Source organism: Thunnus thynnus, chromosome 7 (genome assembly GCF_963924715.1).
Source record: "Thunnus thynnus chromosome 7, fThuThy2.1, whole genome shotgun sequence".
Classification (NCBI taxonomy): Eukaryota; Metazoa; Chordata; class Actinopteri; order Scombriformes; family Scombridae; genus Thunnus; species Thunnus thynnus.
In genome coordinates, this window is record NC_089523.1 from 23,715,758 (window position 1) to 23,736,694 (window position 20,937).

The 20,937-nt window shown below is 40.9% G+C and overlaps 2 protein-coding genes across 3 annotated transcripts; both read right to left on the reverse strand.

The window, feature by feature from the left end:
- Positions 1–141: 141 nt before the first annotated feature.
- On the reverse strand, positions 142–4,065 carry serpinf2b (serpin peptidase inhibitor, clade F (alpha-2 antiplasmin, pigment epithelium derived factor), member 2b). The gene is made up of 10 exons (XM_067595057.1): positions 3,795–4,065; positions 3,254–3,353; positions 3,006–3,074; positions 2,811–2,885; positions 2,409–2,661; positions 2,081–2,224; positions 1,712–1,900; positions 1,389–1,531; positions 1,055–1,259; positions 142–933 (listed from the first exon to the last, which is right to left on the reverse strand). Exons 3-10 carry the CDS (start codon positions 3,057–3,059, stop codon positions 581–583), a joined length of 1,416 nt encoding a protein of 471 aa, XP_067451158.1. The 5' UTR covers positions 3,060–3,074; positions 3,254–3,353; positions 3,795–4,065; the 3' UTR covers positions 142–580.
- Positions 4,066–4,528: 463 nt separating this feature from the next.
- Positions 4,529–19,297, reverse strand: wdr81 (WD repeat domain 81). Of its 2 annotated transcripts, none has more exons than XM_067595055.1 (12): positions 19,137–19,297; positions 17,723–18,231; positions 13,672–17,228; positions 13,481–13,588; positions 13,108–13,307; positions 12,740–12,921; positions 12,301–12,466; positions 10,976–11,141; positions 10,007–10,837; positions 9,756–9,901; positions 9,406–9,588; positions 4,529–6,395 (listed from the first exon to the last, which is right to left on the reverse strand). In XM_067595055.1, the coding sequence occupies exons 2-12, from the start codon at positions 18,082–18,084 to the stop codon at positions 6,069–6,071; spliced, it is 6,228 nt and encodes a 2,075-aa protein (XP_067451156.1). In that variant the 5' UTR covers positions 18,085–18,231; positions 19,137–19,297; the 3' UTR covers positions 4,529–6,068. The 2 variants fall into 2 exon arrangements, with proteins under 2 accessions (XP_067451156.1, XP_067451157.1); XM_067595056.1 differs by having other exon boundaries at positions 19,024–19,297.
- Positions 19,298–20,937: the final 1,640 nt, after the last annotated feature.

Here is a 20,937-nt window from a genome sequence, read left to right on the forward strand (position 1 = left end):
ACTGCAACCCCAAAAATTTCTGACATGTGGCGTTGGCAATATGTTACATTTTCCACATCCTCTGAAATGAATCAGTTTGCACACAGAACACAGTGTTTTTCATCCACAAGTGTTAAAGTAAAATTCATAAACATGATGTGATTCAAATCAAATTTATTTCTTTGATAAAACCTTTAAAAATTCCATTAAATACACATTGATGCAGAAATGTTGTGGTATATCAGATTTGTTTGGTCATACATTTTGAAATATTGAAAGTCTCAAGTGTAGGGCTAATCAAATAACTCAAAGATGAGGAGATTTTTAAGGGGTATAAACAACTTCTTATAGTCATGTAATTTTTAGAAGGTTTTAAAAAAGTTGCTTGTCATCTAAACCAGTAAAACTGTATATTTTTTAAAAGGAATATTCAGCTTTTTCAGTGGATTCGGGGCTCCTGTTCATTCTATAATGAAACAGGGAAATCATCTGCTCTCGCACACATTTTTGATCCAGCTAAGTGATATTGTACACTTAATCTGTACAATCATAAAGGTCTCGGTCTGGGTTTTCCCTGGGACAGTCATGCAGGTATTAGTCCCTACTTAGGTGGGCTTCCAAATGAGCCTACGTAATTCTTGTCAATTGGGAATCCGACTTTATCTGCGTTTCCAAATTCTCCTCTCCGCAAGATAGGAGCTCCGGGATTAGGGTTGTTGATGACACCCATGAAGACTGGTACTTGAGTCATATCATCCATAAGGACAAAGAGGAAGGGTTGGCTGAGGTGGAAAATAGGGTTGGATGCCCGTGAGATGACAATAGCGGTGGCTGCAGCAGCCTCTGCACCCTCCTCATTTAGCTCCATGCAGGATTTATGCATCACACTGGACACCAGCAGGGGGCCGTCTGCCATGTTGGCCAAATTGGGATTAGAAAACATTTCTCCAAGGCCTAACACAGAAAAGAGAGTACTGGGTTGATCAAGAGACATACATTTCATCAAGTAATTAGAATTTCTATCCAATTTTTTTCTCCTCATGGCAGATTTTCAACATCAACAATGACTTCTTACCCAATTTGGTAAAAACATCCTGTAGCTCTTGAGCATACTCCAGTTTGAATTTGGGGACTCTAACTTGAACAGCCCTTTCCTTCGGTAGACGATTATAAAGGTCGGAGATATTCAGCTTTGCAGCAAGTGAAGACACGTTCAACTGGCCGGACATAGGCATGACCACTAACAAGCTCATGGACTTCTGGAATGGGAAGCTCGCTACCTACACAGGAAGAAGAAACAGCGTTAGGATACAGATGTAAATATGGTGAACAGAGGAAGAATATAGGTTTTAATTCCAAACTGTGTGTTGGTAAGAGGCAGATGTATAGTATTTTGAGAGATAACTTACCTGAGCCTCCAGTTCATTATCAGTAAATAAACTCAAGGGATGTTTAGCATCTTCCATCACCTCAACATCAACCATGTGTTTGTCGTCAAGGTAGAACACACCTCTGGAGGTGAAGCGCGGGTCAAATCGAGCTTTCCATTCTCCTGTGGGAAACACGGAAATGGAGTCAGTTTTATCAAGAGTCAGTCAGCTTAAGGAAAACTTATAAACACAGGTCATTTCAGAAGTTATTTCCACTAGAATCTTGGGAAATTAGTATTTCTCCATATCATATGTTTGAAAAGATGTTGAATTAAATAAACATGAGGACATTTTTTATTTACCTTTGAAATGGACAGCATTAATGAGCATTAGGAGCAAATCGGGTGGTAAAGCAGATAGAAATTCAGTCATCTTTCCATTTGTTGCCTTCTCTACCCAGTCGTTTATCTGTTGCAGGCTCTCCAAGGCTGTCGGTTCTGAGTCATACAACCGCTGGGACTCATGGACGAAGTCTTGCTTCGGCTCAATTCCTACGACGCATAATAAACACGTTCACTCAGACTCTATTTTTCCTAAACCTGGTCTTTAGATTAGCTGTTACAATTAACAAGAAACAAGAAAATGAATGTCTCTGCAAGCAGAACCTGTGTAGTATCAACTTTTAATATGGTTAAAAAACACTTTAAAGCCTTATTATGCTAGGTGGTAACCTTGGCCCAGGAAGATGCGAGTGGCAATTTGCAGGTCAGTGTTTCTGAGCTTCTCTAAGACATTATGCAGAGACTCGTGGTAGCAGGCGAGAGTGTTTTCATGAAGATGATGCATCAGCAGCTCCTCTGTCTCATTAACTGCACCTGTAAAGAAGAGGGGAGCAATAATTGGATGAGAGCAGTGACAGTCTCCAGGTCTCCAGACTACTATAAACTAGGACAAGTTGCTGACACAAATTCATCAAATGTGATAATGAAATGTGTGTGGGAAGCAAGCTGCTTAGGTGCAGTGTGTCGACATGTAAAAGCTGCAACCTGACATGCTTACCTAGAGCGAGTTGGGAGAGCGCTAATGATATGCTGAAAGGAGATATGATGACATTTGGTTGCTCCGGCGTTGTTTCCAGGTTCTGCAGCAGCTGTATACCCAGTTTCTGTATGGAGGCAGCAATAGCTTCCCTGGACTGTGGGCTTTGGCTAACAGAAAGACAGCTCTCATCTTGCTCTTCCTCTGATGAGCCCCCACTGGGCCTACTAGTTATGGTTGTTGGTGCCTCTGTGGCACTTTCATTTTCTACTCTCTAAAGCCAGAAAAAAGGAGACATTTTAAGTACGATGAGAGTTTTCCTCATTTTACTTGCTGTGAATTTAGATGTCCAGAACACAGCTATGACACAAGAAGCACAATGACTAAAAACGTCCAAAACGTCCCAAACTTCAGGCACCTAACCTCTCTGGGGTGGCTGGGTATCAAAGGAATAAGAGGCACCAATGGGATTGACTCATCTTCTGCCACCTCAGCATTCTGTTAAGCACAAAGATGATATAAGATATTGAAACTATATGAGCATTATATAATCAGCACACATTTATAATTATCTAGCATGATGTTAATAGTGATTTAAAAGTAATATCAATGGTTTACAGTCATTCCTTGGCTGCAGAGACATATCACCAGGAGTGTCAGACAAAGGTCCATGTCCTTACAACGTAGCTGTAAAAGAGAGAAATTATGTTGCCAGAAGAAAATGTGTGGCCCATTCACTTTTATGAAACAATAAATATACCTTTCTTCTTCAAATCCGTTCAGTATATTGCGCAATATATCAATATCTCATTTTGACCCCTCCGGTTACAAGCTCGTATAAAAATCATTAAACATAACATTCTCACCTTTGTTTATAGTGTCTTTGCTGTGTTGTCTGCCGGTCTAAAACACTCTCTACTTAGTCACGCTCCCTTTTGAAGGAACGCAGATCATCTGGAAATGTGCCTAAAACGTAGGAGTCACATAAAAGATTTTGTAGACCGTGCACCTAAATTTCCACACAGTAACTGCAAAGTGTGTGCTTTCAGGATGTCTTGAAGCACATCCTAATATTCCAGATTTATTGTTTAATAAAACATTGTTTCAGGCTATGCACTTAGTAGGAATCAAAACCAACTTTACTTAGCAGTGACTTTTTTGAGTTCCAGTGCATTGTGGTGTCTACAAGTGTTCTGTATTCAAATCAACATCAAATGTCCACGTTAAACAAGAAGAAAATCACAAATAAGTGGTTGTATGTCAAAAGTATGAACTGCTACAGACCTAACACAAGGCAGAAAAATCCATGAATAACTGAGTAATATCTAGCATATTCCAGTAAGTATTCAAATTGGTCAAACATACAATAGTGTCTCAATAAGTTTATTAAAAAATATTTGATCTTACCTTAAATTTAAATTAGAAAAAAAAAACTGCTGTCTTGTCCAAAAAAGGAGCGACTAAGTGACTGTGTATGGCAGAATTCCTGGGAGTAAAAGATTGGCACTTGCTCAGCAAACAGTTAAAGATCAACTTACATTGATTGGGGCCTCATTTAAGTCACTATTTGTTTGTAAATGTGGCTACCGAGACTCATCCGGGGTTAAATATTGAAGCCTGACAGACTTTGCTATTATGCATGTCAGTGGGTAGGCGATAATATCATGACACAACTAAATCTTTGACAGGAAACATGACAGCTTAATTTCAAAAGTGTGACTAATCCAACTCTGGGTAAACAAATAGTCACTGACAGCAGTTACGCATTTGATGATGAAGGGATCAGAGAACATTTCTCAGAAACCCCTGGCTTTGATATACCTCCACGCTAACAGAGCAGACATCCACACTTCACTTTTTTGTCCAGAAATTGTGGTTATAATTTGTGACCAATAATTACTCATGAGAATCAAAGGAATAAAGAAAAAAAAAATTACTGATTCAGCTGGTTTAGTAACATTTCACCACTAAGCAAAAGAGGTATCCTCTGGATCACATGACGGCAGCTGACAAACTCGTCTGCAAACACAAGAGGGGACTTTGTCCAATGTGAGCTGTAGTGAGTCAGCCAAGATCAGAAGGCAAGGCTGGGAGTCGTGATGAATCCAGGTGAATCACATATAACAACTGGGACGCACAAAGACCATGGGAGCAAGTTTTATTAATCCAATTAATAAATAAGCGTTTTCATGGACTTCTCTTAAAGTGTTCAAAGACATACTGGATCAGTTGTAACCAATTATCTATGTGCAACTACAAATTTTGTTCTGAAACAAAGTTGGTCATTTTATGATTATGGAGCTTTTACTCCAGGTTTACAACTAACACAAAGTATCAAAAAAGTGTAGCACACTTGTCAGAGCATTTTGAGTATTGGGCAAATAATTAGAAAAGTAGGCAAACTATGTTTTACAACATGACAGTGACAAAATCATACAAAGGTCAGAGCTGTTGTTGAATGTTTTCATGAAAACTGGGCTGGGTTTGAGGAATACAAATCTCTCTACTGCTTAAGCATTTGCATTTCACTGTAAGCCACTTTTTTATTGATTTATATATTTTGTTGGTATTTTCTCAACATATTCATATGCCGTTACATATAAATGTTAAAATACAAAATTGTTTATCTTGGCATTGACTGTTATATGTTAGCTTTTATAGTCAGAAATGAGAAAGTAGTAAGTCTAACAACTGGCAAACACAGTTAAAGTGGCATCTGCTTGGACTCATTCCCAGCCCCAGTAAAATGCTGCTACAGGTTCTGACTTCTAAAGCAAGATCTTCTAAACATGGTTTAGAAAACTCCAAAGAAACTTCAAGTAATTTATTAGTGGATAAAAACATTCAGTCTTTAAAATCCGAGTGAGAATCTTAATGTTACAATTCAGGCCATTCTTGTGCAGGAGAATAAAGGCTGTGCATCAGTAATTTACTTTAGTATGCAACGTCAATTGAAGGTCTCCACTCTGAGAAGATGCACCAAGACTGTCAACAGAACAGTGTACTTTTATTGTTCAGGATGTATAAACAATCTATTGTGAAACAACTCTTATGAAATGCAGAGTAACGCTAACACAAACAAATGATTTGATCTACAAATACTGCATAGTTTAATCAGTGCATTGGATAGGCATGTATTCTAACATCAAGGGACATGAGAGGTGAGGTCGATGTATTTTTGGTGTTGGTATGCATCTATTTGGAAAGTGTAAACACTACATAAGAACCATGTTTGGTTCCACCTTCCTGAGCACGTCTTCTGATTAATTCTTTTGAACAGAATAATTGACCTAGTCAAAAGAATAAATGATCCTGTCAAGATAAGAATTATACTATCTATACATCTATAGGCAAAAATCCTTTAAAAAAAAAAAAAAAAAAAAAATCACAGGATTTACTGTACATGATGAATGTCAAAAGTGGCACACTTTTCCCGTCCATCAAATTTGGTCAGTGCCAACAGCCAGAGTGGCAAGAGTCAGTAGACATGAAGCGTATGGAATGCCTGTACTTGTGCTGCCTCATTCAAAAAGCAATTTAGAGGGACTGACAACCTGCCCTACCAGTACAATTGATCTCAATCACATGAGAGGGACAGAGAGAGCTCAGACACTTGGTGTCTTCACGAATAAGACACAAGGTCAGTGATAACAGTGTTAAGTGTAGCTGGGAACCACTGATTTAAGCTAATAACCGGATGGCGCCGTTCTCAGAGCCCAGCAGCAGAAGCCTCTTGGTGGGAAGGACTGCCAGGCTGGTCAGAGTTCCACGGAAGTTCTCTGAGCTCAGCTTTGTGCTGCTAACAGGGCTCAGGGAGATATCTGCCATTGAGTACACCCCGATCTTGTTAGCCACTGTTCCGCTTACAATCTCTGAACCATAAAGATCAAAGGCATGGATGGGGTCGGACTGCGACTTGTACTGGCGAAGAGGCTTGTGCTCCAGATCTTTCCACACAGCGAGTGTGTAGTCCGTGGAGGAGCTGATGACCAAGTTCCCTTCTGCAGCCTGAGAAGTGAAACACAAGAAATGAAGTCACCAACTGTTGATGTCATCAGTAAATGTCTACTAATAAAGCAATGCAATTATAATTTCTTTGTAAATACCATGATATTTGAAAATATAAGAAAGGAATAAGTGAACTGAGAAAATGAGTCACTCTTTATTTTGTTAGAAATTGGAAATAACCTTGATCACTCTTAACCACATCTGCTGCAGACATCATGCATTGGTTTTAATACACATGCTGGTGCTGTGTATTTTTTTTAACATCATTTGTATACAGTAGGCTTCACTAGTTAAGCTTCCCAGTGCACACGCCTTCAATAAAGTAATGATGAAGAACAGAGATTTTTGATTGGAACACTTTGAGCCAGTGAGCATTCATGACAGGAGACAAATGTCAGCACACAACAGTGAAAAGTCAAAAAAAACTGGAAGTATCTTTGAGCTCAGAGGCTTAAATCATCAAAAGATGAAACTGAGAGGAACTGTAATCCAAAGAGTTTCTGCAGATAGTACACATTGTGAAATGTATTTACAATAAAACAGAAAGTCAAGCATTTCACTTATAATTACAAACTTAAATTTAAAAAACAAACAAGATTCTTCTAAAAAAACTGAAATGATTTTAATGATTATTTCATGTTAAAATTCTTAAAAACAGAGACATGTGGCTCACATATTCAGAGATAGATCAGGCCAAAGCATACAGCCCTGTTTGCTTATACCTATTTATCACTCATATTGTCGACAGTTTCTGACTGACTCAACCACATAGCCTGAGATTAAAATATTTTACTTTTTAATTTTAATATTTTACTTGCAGTGCTTTTGTACCCACAAACTTGGAACCTTTAGTTGTGAGGGAGCTCAGTTTGTTTGATAATCTTTATTTATTTCAAAATGAATTACAAATAAGATAAGATAATGAACAGAGATAATTTGTTTTTTTTGTATTTTCCAACTTAAAATGAAACAGCCGCTGGTTGTAATTATAAGCGCAGGAACTGAGAGGAAGTCTGAGTAATATGAATGTACCAATGAGAACCACTGTGCTCTTTCTAATGAGTAACCTGTGTCCATATTTGCCTAAACTTGTGCTTTTAAAACTAGAGATACAATCCTTGACCTAATTTGGGGTTAAATAAAGTTTGCTCATCCCTTGCGTTCTGTTGACAACAGATGTGCTGGGTACAACTTTCACCATCCTCTATAGTGTCGCCTTTGGGGAATGTCAAAAAAAAAAAAAAAAAAAAAAAAAAACTTAGCTGATCTTCTTAAACATTTCTCACATGACTACTGAAAACTACAGCCACACCTTCTGGTTTGAGTATGTGATATGAACCAGGAAAACATTAACAGGCTCTTATAATACTGATGTCAAGTTTTTACATAGATGATACTATGCTATGTCTAAATTTAAAAAACACTGATTCATAAATATAATTATATAAATGTACAGTATCACAACAGCAGTATTCCTCTTCCTGACAACAGCAGAGACAAAGCATTTAATAACACGCCTGTTTTCAATTTTATCAGGGGCAGGCAATGTGGGTTCTGCACTCTCTGTGATACCACGCTCTCAATTTGCATCACAAACAGGTCAAGCATTAGCGTAACATTATCCAATAACCCATGTAGACAACCCGCCAGGAAGTCAGGGTCAGACATGTGCATGTAATGTGGGTCGCTCTGTGAAAAAGAGTCAACACAAGTGACAAAAGTGACACAAGTGATAAGTGATTAACCGTCTGACGTGCACAGAGTGGGCGGTGATTTACGTGGTTGTGGTCATCCAAAGGTGTCCACTGTTTACCAGAAAGCCATTCTTGATTTCCTTCCCATCAGACTTTGCTGGTTGATGCACCAAAACTTACAACAGCAGTAAAGGAGGATTATATAAATATTCTCCTCCTCTGAGCCTCCCATCTAGCTGCTGTAAAGTTGAAACATTTAAGGTAATATGGCTCATAATCAGGATGAATTACTTGGGCTACATTGTCCACCAAATAACGTACACAAGAGATTTTTAAATAAACACAATTAACACTTGTACTGGTGTAGTTTGTATTAAATGTTCCTCAGAAAGAATTAATTTTGCTGACAGTCCAAGTGTCACAACATACAGCCCTGTTGTACTGTATCTGATGGTATGCATATAGTGCCCCTAAACCCATCCAACCCTACTGCTGAACAAGTAATAAATTAATTTTGGTGAAATTGTCCACTGTTTCAGGCTTAATGTTTATCTGTGAGAATATGAAGTTTGGCCACAGTGTCACAGTGACAGCCCAGTGGTAGGAAACACACATTGAATATGGGTACTTAGAGTAATGATGATTTGAGTTAGTGTCAGCCTAACATTTGCTTGAGGAAACAATTGTTGATACATTTTCCTGTTTCATATCAAGGCCTGGCTGACATACAAAGCCTACAACAAATATTCAGTTTTCACCCACTTGGAAATTTTCATATTTTCATTGTTTTACAAAACTGAATTGTAGTGGGAGTAATTCCAAAAATTCCAAAATTTGTGTGTCCAAAATGGGCTGCCAAACAGCAACATTTATAGTGTAAGAACTACATTCATATTTTTTCTTTTCAAAACATCCAAATGTCTTTGTTGTTTTCCTTTCCTTCTTTTACCTTTGAAGACTGTTGGGCATCTAGTTATCATTTTAAAACAGCCTAACCACATTTTTCCATTATTCTGAAATAACTCATTTATTTATTAACACATTTATTAAAACTATAAAACAAATATTAAAATTTCACCATTACTGTAATTTAAATACATATATTGCAATTTCTTTAATTGCTCTAGTATCTCTTTCAAAAGAATACTGTAATAAGAAATGCACTTGTTGGCTCCATCACTATGGTTGTCAACAGCCATACCTTCATGGAATCTGTTTTACTGTCACTGATAATTCAAAAAGCAATGACTAGTCCCATTTAATCATACAGACATAAGGTTAAAAAAATACTACACACACACACACAGAAAGTATACCTTCATTTGGAGGATATCTCCCTCGTGAGCTGGCCAGCCCCTCAGAACAAGTCCTGTGCGTGCGTCTAGCAGAACAATGAAGCCAGATGAGAAACCTGCAGCCACAGTGCGCCCTGAAGGGCTCACAGCCAGGTAGCGGATGAGCCCAGCACTCACATTGTTGTATGCCAGACGGAATTCATGCTGGGGATACAAGGTAACATTTGTCACTGTCAGGTCTGAAATAACTCTATAGTACAGAGGTGTAAAAAGTGCAAACATTTTGTAATGTAAAGTAATAATAATTTGTGGATGCTTTATCATGTAGGTCAATCTATCAATCTCTAGAGCTTGCTAAATGAAATTACTACCTGCAATCCTGGTTTGCGAGGATCAGTGAAGCGGAGAACAGAATCTGCACTGCCATAAACAACACTGCAGTGTGGAGCTGGCATGGTGGTGACAGCTGTAATGGGATTCTTCCCATCCACAGCTTCATACGAGCGGATCTGCTTACCTAGGGACAACAGAAGAAAGTATGTAGTTACTGACATTAACCCTATGCACACTGACATTATAAACTATTGTACAATTATAAGCATTAGCAAAGGTGCTGCCTAACCTGTATACTGGTCCCACAGGTGCACAGTACCATCACAGCTGACTACCTCCTGTAAAGTCTCTAGCTGTCCAACATAGAACACTGATTTTCGATGCTCGTTATACGTCAGCCTGGGCTCTACCTCTTGTGTTCCATCACCGTGGTTATAGAGGGGCCAAAGCTTCACAGTCTTGTCTTTACTACCAGAGAGGAAGTAATCCTCCCCTGCCAGTGGTGCCAAACACTTTGTGGTGCCCGAGTGACCCAGGAAGCTCTGCAGACGGATCTGGTGGAAGTGGAAATGTGGATCCTGCTGGTTGAGGCCGATCTCGTACTGCCAGTAAGCCAGCCAGTTGCCCTGCAGGGAGCGACCACTGCGAGGGAGCTCCTGCTTCAGAGCGCTATCCTCTGGGGTGGGGCCTGTCACCCAGGCGGAGGAAAAGGAAGCTGTGCCAACAGATGGAGTGGTGAAGGTGGAGGCAGCGGTGATTATAGGGGTAGTATGGCTAGAGCGTCCCCAAGAGTTGGCCAAGCCCAGGTTGGGACTACTACTATAATCAGTGTCCCGGGACACTTGGATACGGTTTCCTACCAGGTGGCTCCCAAACGTGCCCGACTCAGGGAGGGAGTCTCCCACTGGAGTAGAGCTAGTTGAAGGTGCAGGGAAGGGGCTGCAACCCATACGTCTACTGAAACCAGGAGACAGACCCATGGAGGAAGGAGCAAGCTCCACCCTGGATGCTGCTGTGACGTTCGCCTCTGGGCTCCCCCGGCTCAAACTCTGATGGTAGGACTGGGCCAACTGCCAGACCAGCTCGTGGTTGGGAACCAGTTTCCGAATTGCCATGTCACCTGCAGAAAATACAATAAAACACTAATCTATACCACTGAGTGTAAAATATATTTGATTTTACAGAAGAGTTTATTGTCTTCTTTCTGCTGAACAGGACATTTTGACAAGTATTTGACACAGGATGAGGTGTTTCTTACCTATGAGGCAGTTAAAAGGGATGTAGGAGGCATGGGCCATCTCAGAGTTAAATACAGTTTGCAGTTCCTCCAATACCCCCAATTCGTATGTCACATTTGTCTCTCCAGGTGTGCAAATGTCCACCACTGTGACCTCTCCCACAACTCTGCGAGGGGCCCTGTCCAGCTACAATGTAAAAGAATCAGTCACTACATCTGTGGATTTCCAATTTCATTTCCAAAAAAAATAGATATAACTACATGGATAAACTTTTAAATGATCCGATGCAACAAGAACAACCATCCTGCCATGCTCACAAATGGATGTAATCTCTTTGTCTGTCAGACAGTTCGTATTCCAAGTTTCTGTCTCTTGTTTTGTTTTCATTCATATTTTCATCTGCCTTTATGTTATTTGTTTTCATAAAACTCTTTGTGACAGATCTGCTTGTTGAAAGTGTTCTAGAAATAAACGTCACACTTGTCAGTCTTTATATCAGGGATGCAAACAGGCAAGGGATAAAAAAGGTGAGAACATTGCCTGGATAGAGAAAATCTGCCACAACTAGGGGATTCCGGGGGTATGCTCCCCCAGGAGAAAATTTTGAAACATTCGCTGTACATGCTCATTTCTAGTTACTTTTAAGTATATTTGCCTCTGTCTGAAAACTAATTCTAATAGCCATTATGGGTTAATGGGTAGATGTTGGAGTCTTCCACTATCAGAAATGTGATTGGTAAAATTCATAAAGCTTACATTTAGTCTATATGCATAATTACATATGACAAGTAACATAAATGCAAACATGAATTCAAACATTTGTCTTTCTTTACTATGATAAAACTATGAAAAAATAATGCTACTACCAAGGAGGAAACAACAGTATTAGTATTACCATAATACTCTGTTGTTTAAAATACATATCAAATAAACTTAGATGTCCATTATTGCTGCGTAACACTTCATCTTACCCATATCCTGGTGTGAAGTTTGAGGTAAATAGATAAGCAGGGATGAAAACCACTTACTTAGCACTTGTATAAATCAAACAGTTAGTCATTTTGGTGTTGTTTGTTGTTTTGCTGTTGTCATTGTTATGCATGAGATGCCCTTCAAGATGTGCATAAGAGACTCCAAACTGCCTAATTGAAATTCTGTGCTCCAAACCAAGGATTTGTATTGCTGAAATTAAAATGAACCAATTCACCTCAGATCTACACGAATCTTAAGCTAGGTGACCTATTTTGATCTCAAAATGGTGAAATTTTGCTGAAAAGTGAGGAGTTTGCATCTGTTATGTGTTCTGTGTGTGTGTGTGTGTGTGTGTGTGTTTATGTGCATATACCTGGGGCTGCAGACAGTGCAGCAGAGAGAAAACAGCAAAGAAACGGCGCAGAGTGTCAGCCATATGCTGTTGCACCATCTCTCTCCCGATGCGTAGACAGATGAGAGCCATCAAGCTGAGTGTCTTGACACAGACGGCAGTGCGTGTCTGCACCCCGCTGGGGAACCTGAGCACAGCAGAAGGGGCAAAACCAAGCAGAGGATGAATGACAGATCTATTGCACCAGGTTTTCTGATATATTTTATTTCAACCCAAAAATGAAAAAAAAGAATTGCATTTTTCTTTAACACAAAAATATGGACAAGGAAATATGGACAGCTCCAAATGTGAAAAGCGCAAAACGAATTCCAACATTTCACATTTTTATAGAACCCTTAGGCACTGTCATGAGTTTTGCGTCAATATAAATATGTGTGGTGTGTGGCTGAATGTTATTTACCCCATACGGGGGGTGGTGAGCAGATCCAGTAGTGGCAGAAGCACATCTTGGTTAATCTTCATAAGCATGTCCATTAGAGTGGTATCAGAGAGAAAGACAATGATCTTCTGCGTAAGCGCAACAGCTCCAAGCAGACTTGCCTCCTTCCGTGTGTTGAGACGCTGTGAAGAAGGTGGAGACACCTGGAAACATACACATTTGAAAAAAGTGGAAAAACAAAGGCATTTTTTGTAATATTCATAAACAAGCACAGTAGTAGTTAAGACAATTCCTTTCCCCCAAAATACACAAATTTAGCTTACTAAGGCAAAGGGGGTTTTATGTGCGTGCAAGTGTACCTTCTATTTTGTATGGTTACCAGGTCTTACCAGATATCCTATGTAAGGCAGATACTGGTAGGTGAGCACAGGTTCTCCATAAAGTTGGGCTATGTAGATGAGACAGTCCAGTACAGGCCCTGCTGTCTGGTCACCCACCACTGGTTTCTTCTCATACACGCTGCCCATTCCCACACCCTCTAGACTGCTCTCTTCAGATGCAGTGGCCACAAACTGGTGGTTCTCAATCCCTTCAGGTAGAAAAAGAGAGAATGGAAGTGTTGATAAAAACATAAACAGTTAATATGTGAAATAGTTTGGAAAATATTGCATGGTTTCAAGAATACTGCCAAACATCTAAAGTGTTGGAATACTATGTTAATATATAATTGGGATAATTCAATTTTTATGTTAATTTACGTACCAATGTAACAATTAGTGAGCAATCGCAGCAAATTTCTGGCCACGTATCGAGATGTCACTGTTGGTCCAAGCTTTGCTGATAGCCATCGAACTGTTTTGCAGACTGTATCTGTGTGTGGAGACATAGTTAAAAACATTATATACTATCAGGCAAAACAAACAAATGCTTTAAATAAACCATCATTTACTCACCTAGAAGAATCTTCTGCTCTTTCTCCTCAGATTCCTCTGATGGATCATGGTCATCTTCCTCCTCCTGCTCTCCCACAAGGCCTTTCTCCGTCTCTTCCAGTGCCATTCCATTCACAAATTCGCCCTCTAGAGTGGCAACAGTGGCTCCTGAAGCTTCTGTGCAACCAGAAAGAGTGAGCTCTGGGTTTGGCACAGTGGGGTCATCTGTTCCTTCTTTACCCTCAGTCACCTCCTCTTCCTCCAGCTCTCCTCCCTCCTCTCCCTCACTGGCCTGTTTCAGATCCTGGGTGCTGTCAGCTGATTTAAGACTGGCTCGATCCCGCATTGAGTCTCCATCGCCCAGTGAGAGTTCACTTGTGCTGCTTTTGTCGCTTAGCTTCCCCACACTCAGAGACTCTTGGTCTTGATCCTTGGCTACAGAGTTCTGGCTCTGCTGTTTTCCTGCTCCACTGTTGACATAGAAGCCATTCTGAAAGTCCTCTGCCTCTGTGAGGAACACCTGGTCACTGAGACTGATTCCAGAGGAGTAGTCAACCAGCCCTGTGTCTCCCACCACCCCAACTCCCCCACTAGCTCCACTGCTACCTCCCATGTCTCTGCTAACAGACCCTGATGATGGCCGCACCTCACCACACTGAAAGTCTTCTTCTTCTTCCTCTCCTAGGTTACAGGTGCCACTCCTCATCCCTTTACAAGCTTCCCCGCCAGAGCCTGAGATGCAGCTTTCAAAGCCAGTGATGACCTGTAGCACATGGGGGAGTAAGCTGGACAGAAAGGCCTGCAGGCCGAGCCTCACAATCAGCTGCAGAATGAAACAATCGGTGTAGAGATAGAAACGTCCTCGTAGGCAGTGAGGATTTTCATATACATTGATTAGTGGCTTCAACAGGTATTTGCTTGCATTTCTGGGACCCAGCACTCTAGAGATGGGCTCAAATAGGTACCAAGCAGCATACACAGCGGTGGATTCCTCAAGCATGAGGGCTAGAATGAACGGCAAGAGAATCTCAAGACCCTCAGCTGTGATGTTACCTCGCAAAAGTGTCTCCAACTGCTGCCACAGGTGAAAGACCACATCTCTTCCTTGAATGCTACATGTAGTCTCCATCTTGGCATGGTAGGAAAAGATAAAACGATGAAGTGCTGGAAAATAGGAAGGGAAAGGTAAAGGGGTGATGATTGAGTTCAATAATTGGCAGGGGTTTGGGGGAGGGAGGCCATCACAGATGGGGTCGTACTTGAAAAGGAGTGGACATGGGCAATCTGGTACTTCTCTATGTGCTATTCCAGAGTGCTTCTCTATTAGCAGCAGCGTCTCAAGAGTATGATGTAAAGACAGTGGCACATCACGGAGGCTGGCAGAGCATAGCTTCATAACAGCTTGGAAACGCTGTCTGAGGGGGGCGCCTGGTTTCAGGCCTCTCAGTTTGGAGGAGTAGAATATCTCAGCAATGAGAACACCAAGAGCCTGCATATCTCTTTGGTACAGCTGCGTAAGAGAGGGTAGAGACTCAATCATCGCACCCTCTCTTGTGCATTCACTAGATCCTGGAGGATGCCATACTTCAGCGTGCAGACTCTTTACCAGAAAATTGTTCAACTTCTCCAGTTCTTCCAAAGGCTGCAATGGGTTGAAGCCTTCAGGGAGGATGATCTTGATTTCCTCTGTATTGGTGGTGGTCACACTCCCCTCCCCATGTTTTTTGCTCAATGGCCCACCTCTCTGTAACATGGAACTGCGTAAACCAGGACCCAAGCCGCTTGTGAAATCACCAGGGAATGAACTTGGGGACTGGGACACAATAAGTGCTGTGTGGTCTCCTCCCATCTTTCCTCCCGCTGTACTCATGTTTGGCAGTGGCACAGAGCAGGACACAGAACTGGATGAGCCAGTGGATGCTAATGAGTCCAGAGCCTCTGTACCTTGTTCAAGCTCTTCATCTCTGTCTACCATGGTCCAGCCACTGGATTCGCACCCTGTGGACTCTGGCACCATTCCATCCACAGTCTCAGCCACTGTGTCAACTTGTGGGATATGTAGAGAAGGCACATTAAGAGCAGCAAGACCGAGGAGAGGAGGTTCTGCTGGGGCATACTGGGAAGGTGATAAGCGAGGTGGGTGAGGCTGGTCAAACAGCTGAACCACTCCATAGGTAGACAGATTGGTGTGGTTGTCCACTAGGTGCAGGCACACATTCTTGGCCTTGACAGCTTCTTTACCTGACAGCTTATAGCCGAATGTGAGGTCTATCCAGTGATGCAAATGCTGGGACACCTCTCTGCTTTCCAGAAGGCGCCGATGGACCTCAATAAACTCTTCACAAGACTTGCACCAGGAAGGCACATCCAGGTCTGGCATGTCAGGGTGGATTGAGCGGAAAATGGAGGGATCTGTGTAGAACTCAGGAATGCACTCATCAGGAGTCCAGCTCTGCATGCGCTCCATACTGGCTGGGTACTCATTAGGCTCCCACTGGGATCTAACATGGCTGCACAACACTGACTTGGGTGTCTGCCGGGCTTTGTAGACATAGTATGTAATGTCTGAGAGCACATCAGATATGTGATGAGGTACATGAAGGTGGTCAGGCTGTCCAGCACCGCCGGCACCTACAGAGCCACTGAGATCTCCACCTACGCCGCCTCCTCCTACCCCATTGCCCACTGCAGCTGCCAAAGCCTCTTTGGTCATCTCATATGTGAAGTCCAGCTGTTTATCCCCCTTGTTGAGCCTGAACTTTGACCTCCTGAGGTCCCGGAATTTTCCAAATGGCACAGTGAAATCCACCACCCATGGCAGCACTGGGTGGTAATTAGGGTCTCCTTCTCGTCTCCCTGCTAACCTGTTGAGTTCCATCAAGTAGCGAAAATTACTGACTCGTCCATGAACCCAGTCCAGGACCAATGTCTTGAGCTCATCAAAGCAGTCTTTGCAAAGTCTTTTGTTCTCTTGGCTCACACATGCATTTTCCCTTGGCAGGACACTTTTTGGCACTTGTCTGCCAGTAATGTCATTGTTTGCATCCCCTTCTGTCCCCAGTTCCTCATAATGGGCTAGGTTGAGCTTGAGACGGCTGCAGAGCTGCTCATCTACTGCTATGTCCAGCAGGGAGAGCTCTCCACAAGACAGACCTGCTGCGTGACATGCCTCTAGGGCTGTTAGTAACTGGTAGAGAATGAATAACACTTTGGCATGGCTGTTAGCGAGCTTGGCTGGGCTGAAGGAGACAATATCATGGAGTGAATACTGCGTGTAAGGTAGAACCACGTAGAGCATCTCTGCTGTCTCCAGCAGACACTCTGCAGAGAGAACATTAGGACATAGATGGTCTGAATGAGACTTGGAAAAGCAAGATGAACTGGTTGGCAAGTAGTTTTCTTTCTCCTTCTCTCTGGCTGGAGAAAGGGATGGTGACACTCGGTCAGATGAGATGAATGTGGAATTGAAGAGCTTCTGTAGCGCATGACGCACTGCATCTACAGCTGCGACATGCATCTGCTCATTGGCTCCTGCATATGGCTGCACAAGTTTGTAATGAGCTTCACGCCACAGATTCCTGAAAAAATAGAAAATGACAAAAAGCTGATACATCACTATTTCAACCAAATTTTACCCAATAACTGCATCTGTTTTTCTCTATTTTGGGTATTTTAAACTCATACATGAATCTAACACGTAAAAAAGACATTAAAGTTTCTAACAAAGCAATCAGTTTGAATTTTTGAATATAGAAACCTCTGACAAGCAAGAGTTAGAATCCAAATGTTATTAAGAGTACATGATTATGCAACCCTACTGAGAGTGAATGAGAAACACTTCCCTAACTCTAGCAGGTAGAGATGTGACTGAATAAAGCTAATTTTGATGTAAAAACTAACAGAAACTTTGTGGTTATTTTCCCCCAGGTACCTCAATAGCAACACAGAACACCTTAAATACAAATAATTATATAGTAACTCTCTGGGGTGACTTCAAACAAAGCTCTACAACAAATGTAAGATAACTAGAAGAGCCATATTTTGCAGTCAGAAATTAAAGTATGTACAGTACCTGACATTGTGTTGTGACACATGCTGCATGGTTTTGTTATACGAATCCTTGGATGTTAATTCCATTTGTTGATGGCATGGGTCTCTGGCCAATCTGTAGCTAAGCTTGCTTTTCCTCAAGCCCTGTATGCACACTCGTGTCCAGCCAGGAGGCAACTTTGCTTGGGAACATTGAAGGTATGTGCGGATTTCTGCTTCACTGATGCTGTCAAAGCGGGCGCAGCGCATCACCCTCCTGTCCCTGAGGCCCATCAACCAGCGCGTAGGAACAAGGGCTACAAGCTCCCGGGGACGGGGTCCTGGACCTTGTTGCCGTCGGTCAACCCCCAAGTCTTTCTCTACTGCACGCATCAGCCAATCCATGGTGAGTATCCTATGTTTGTTCAGAGGTGCACACCGTCTAGTTGCATTCACCTTGCCGTCTTCCACTGAAGATGACTTTCACACATCCATGGAGGAAGGAATCCTGAACACAGAGGTCAGACTTAATCTCTTCTCCAGCCTGTCCCTCTGAGAAAATCATTGGAAAGCAGAAGTGGATAACAACCTCTTTTGTAATGTTTTAGAAACAAAACTGCTCTAATGAGACAATTATTTTCTACAGAAAAGAAGAGTAAGTTGCTGTAATGAAAGAGTGATGTGATGTTGGTAAATGCACATGACTACTTCTTCCTCTCCAGGTCCCTGAAGTTTGAGCCCAGCTCACATGACTGAGCTGTCTCTTCCCCATCTCACATCTCTCGTTGCAAAAAGCCGGCAGGTTTATATAACTTTACCTGAGACTTACATACAAATGAACACGTCACCTACTCAGTACTTCATACTAAACTGAAAACGTACGTGACTTATTTGTTTTTTACCACAAAGACCCAAAACGGTCATTGGTTAGAAGTTTGAATAAATTTCGTCTGGTTAGGAAGCTAACGTTAGCTGGCTGTCAGGGATACAATCCCCAGAAACATGAAACCTAAAGCAAAACTATAAATACTGTAAGCTTCAAACAAAAAGTGCATGCATCTAATTTAGCTATTGAAAGCCTCTTTCACGATATAAATGTATAATAGTGACAGTGAGGAGGACGCTTTAAGAGGTTTTCTGACTATTGGGGAAGTAACGTCAACTTAACGCTAACAGTTAGCTAAACTGGCTGACATTACAACACCTAACTAAAGCATGCAAAAAGCCCCCTTGCAGCTACTGCCATCACTGACACACTGATAATTACTGATTACATGTAACTCCACTGTAATTACAGAACAACAGCCACCAACAGCAGCACTTTATAATTCATGTTTAGCTCACCTCTCACCACTTGTAGCAGTTGACAGCTAGCTAGCTGTTATGCTAACGGTGCACAGCCGGTTTCAAGCATTATGACCTTTGTACAATATTAACCATAAAAATTGAGGACATACTGCGATGCGACGTGTACTCGCTCCATTTCCGAGGTTTACAGATGCGTGTCAGCAGACAGACGACAGTCAGTCAGCCCAGGATGTTTTGTTCAGTGCTAGTTGGAGCCATGTTTTAGAAGCGACATCTCACGTGACACAACACCAGCCCCATCTCATGTGATCTCCTGCCCTGCAGCTGTAAGACTGTAAGACAAGGCTGCTTCCCCAATAACCTGCAAATAACACTGAATTAGCCACTAGAAAGGGTTTTTGTGGTTACTAGATACAGCAGTAGATAGTCAACCGTACTACGTATTGAGTTTACAGTTTAAAAATAGAGATACACAAAGAGACATTAAAAAACTACTGTATGTCATTGCTCATGATCTGGCGAATAGTCATTATTTCACATTTTGCTGTCAAAAGTCTTGCAAAATCTTACTTGAATCAAAGCAAAGAAGCATTATATGCAAAATATACTCAAATTATCAAAAGTAAATGCGAATTTTGCAGGAAAATGCCCCCTGTGAATATTATATTATATGTTACATTCATTATATTAATACTGATGCATTAATGTGTTTATATGTGTATGTATACGTATCTGTGTAATAACTAGCATTTTAATGTTTTAATCTTAATGTAGCCACTCAAGGTGGAGCTCATTTGAACTTCTCTACACAATATCGGGTAGTTACTTTCATCTATAACGATGCATCATATTTTCTGAATTAATCATTTGTTTTGCATGTAAAATCTTAATCTGCAGCTGTCAAATAAATGCAGTTGACTAAAAAGTACAACAGTTGAATGTAGTGGAGTAGAAATATAAATAATCAAGTAAAGTACCTTGAACCTGTAAATCTTCTGCTTTAGTAAGAAAAAAAAAAGTTACGTTACATCACTGCAATTTAGGAACCAGAACATTACAGATCTACCTATAAGTCAAGTGCACTGTAAATCTCTGCTATGTTCAGTAAATACAGTATGCACTGCTAATACTAGTGAATGAGATGTAGTGAGAATACTCTCCACAAGGTGGCATTATGTGTGTATATCACAAACTGGTTATGTAGCAGTGATCCTGTAAGTAAAACACAGGCAGTGATTTAATGTTCTTCTCCTTTTGATTTGGTCTCTATTGCCTTAAATGCTGTAGCTTGCTTTTTGAGAATAATTTCATCAAGTACTCTGTTCACCTCTTTGGTATTCTGATTCAATATATTGTTGTCATGTGGGCACTACTGATGGCTTCTAGCCAAATGTAATCACTGTTTCACTTATACAAATTTGGCAATATGTAGTTATTTAATTTAGAAAGTTTATTAGACATAATTATGTGAAAACAGGCTTCATCATAGAAAACTGAAGTCTTTCTGTGGCTCATTTGTCAAACTAGACTACAGTGTCTTACACAAAATGCTATATATAAATAATGTCTTATTTAAACAGAAAGTTTTCTATTGATATTTGATATAAACTTAAGGAAAGTTATATGTCACAAAAGTATCCACATAAAACATGTCCATAAATCAAAGCATAGAGCCTGTCAACCACAGTATTTAAGATACAGGAAAAGCGTCAGCGGTACACCACAAAATACGTGATTTGGGAGGAACTGGATTTAAATGAATGCTAATTTAACTGTGTTTTATAAAGAGATTTATGTGGGACTATAATATATGATGATAAGCTTTAAGTTGGGTTGTACTCTGCAGGTGGTAGTTGTTGATATTATATGGATGACATTAAAAAAGAAATATGTTTTTTTGAATATGTTTGTTAAGCATTCATCTTTTCCTGTCAGGGTTTCTTTTGGCTT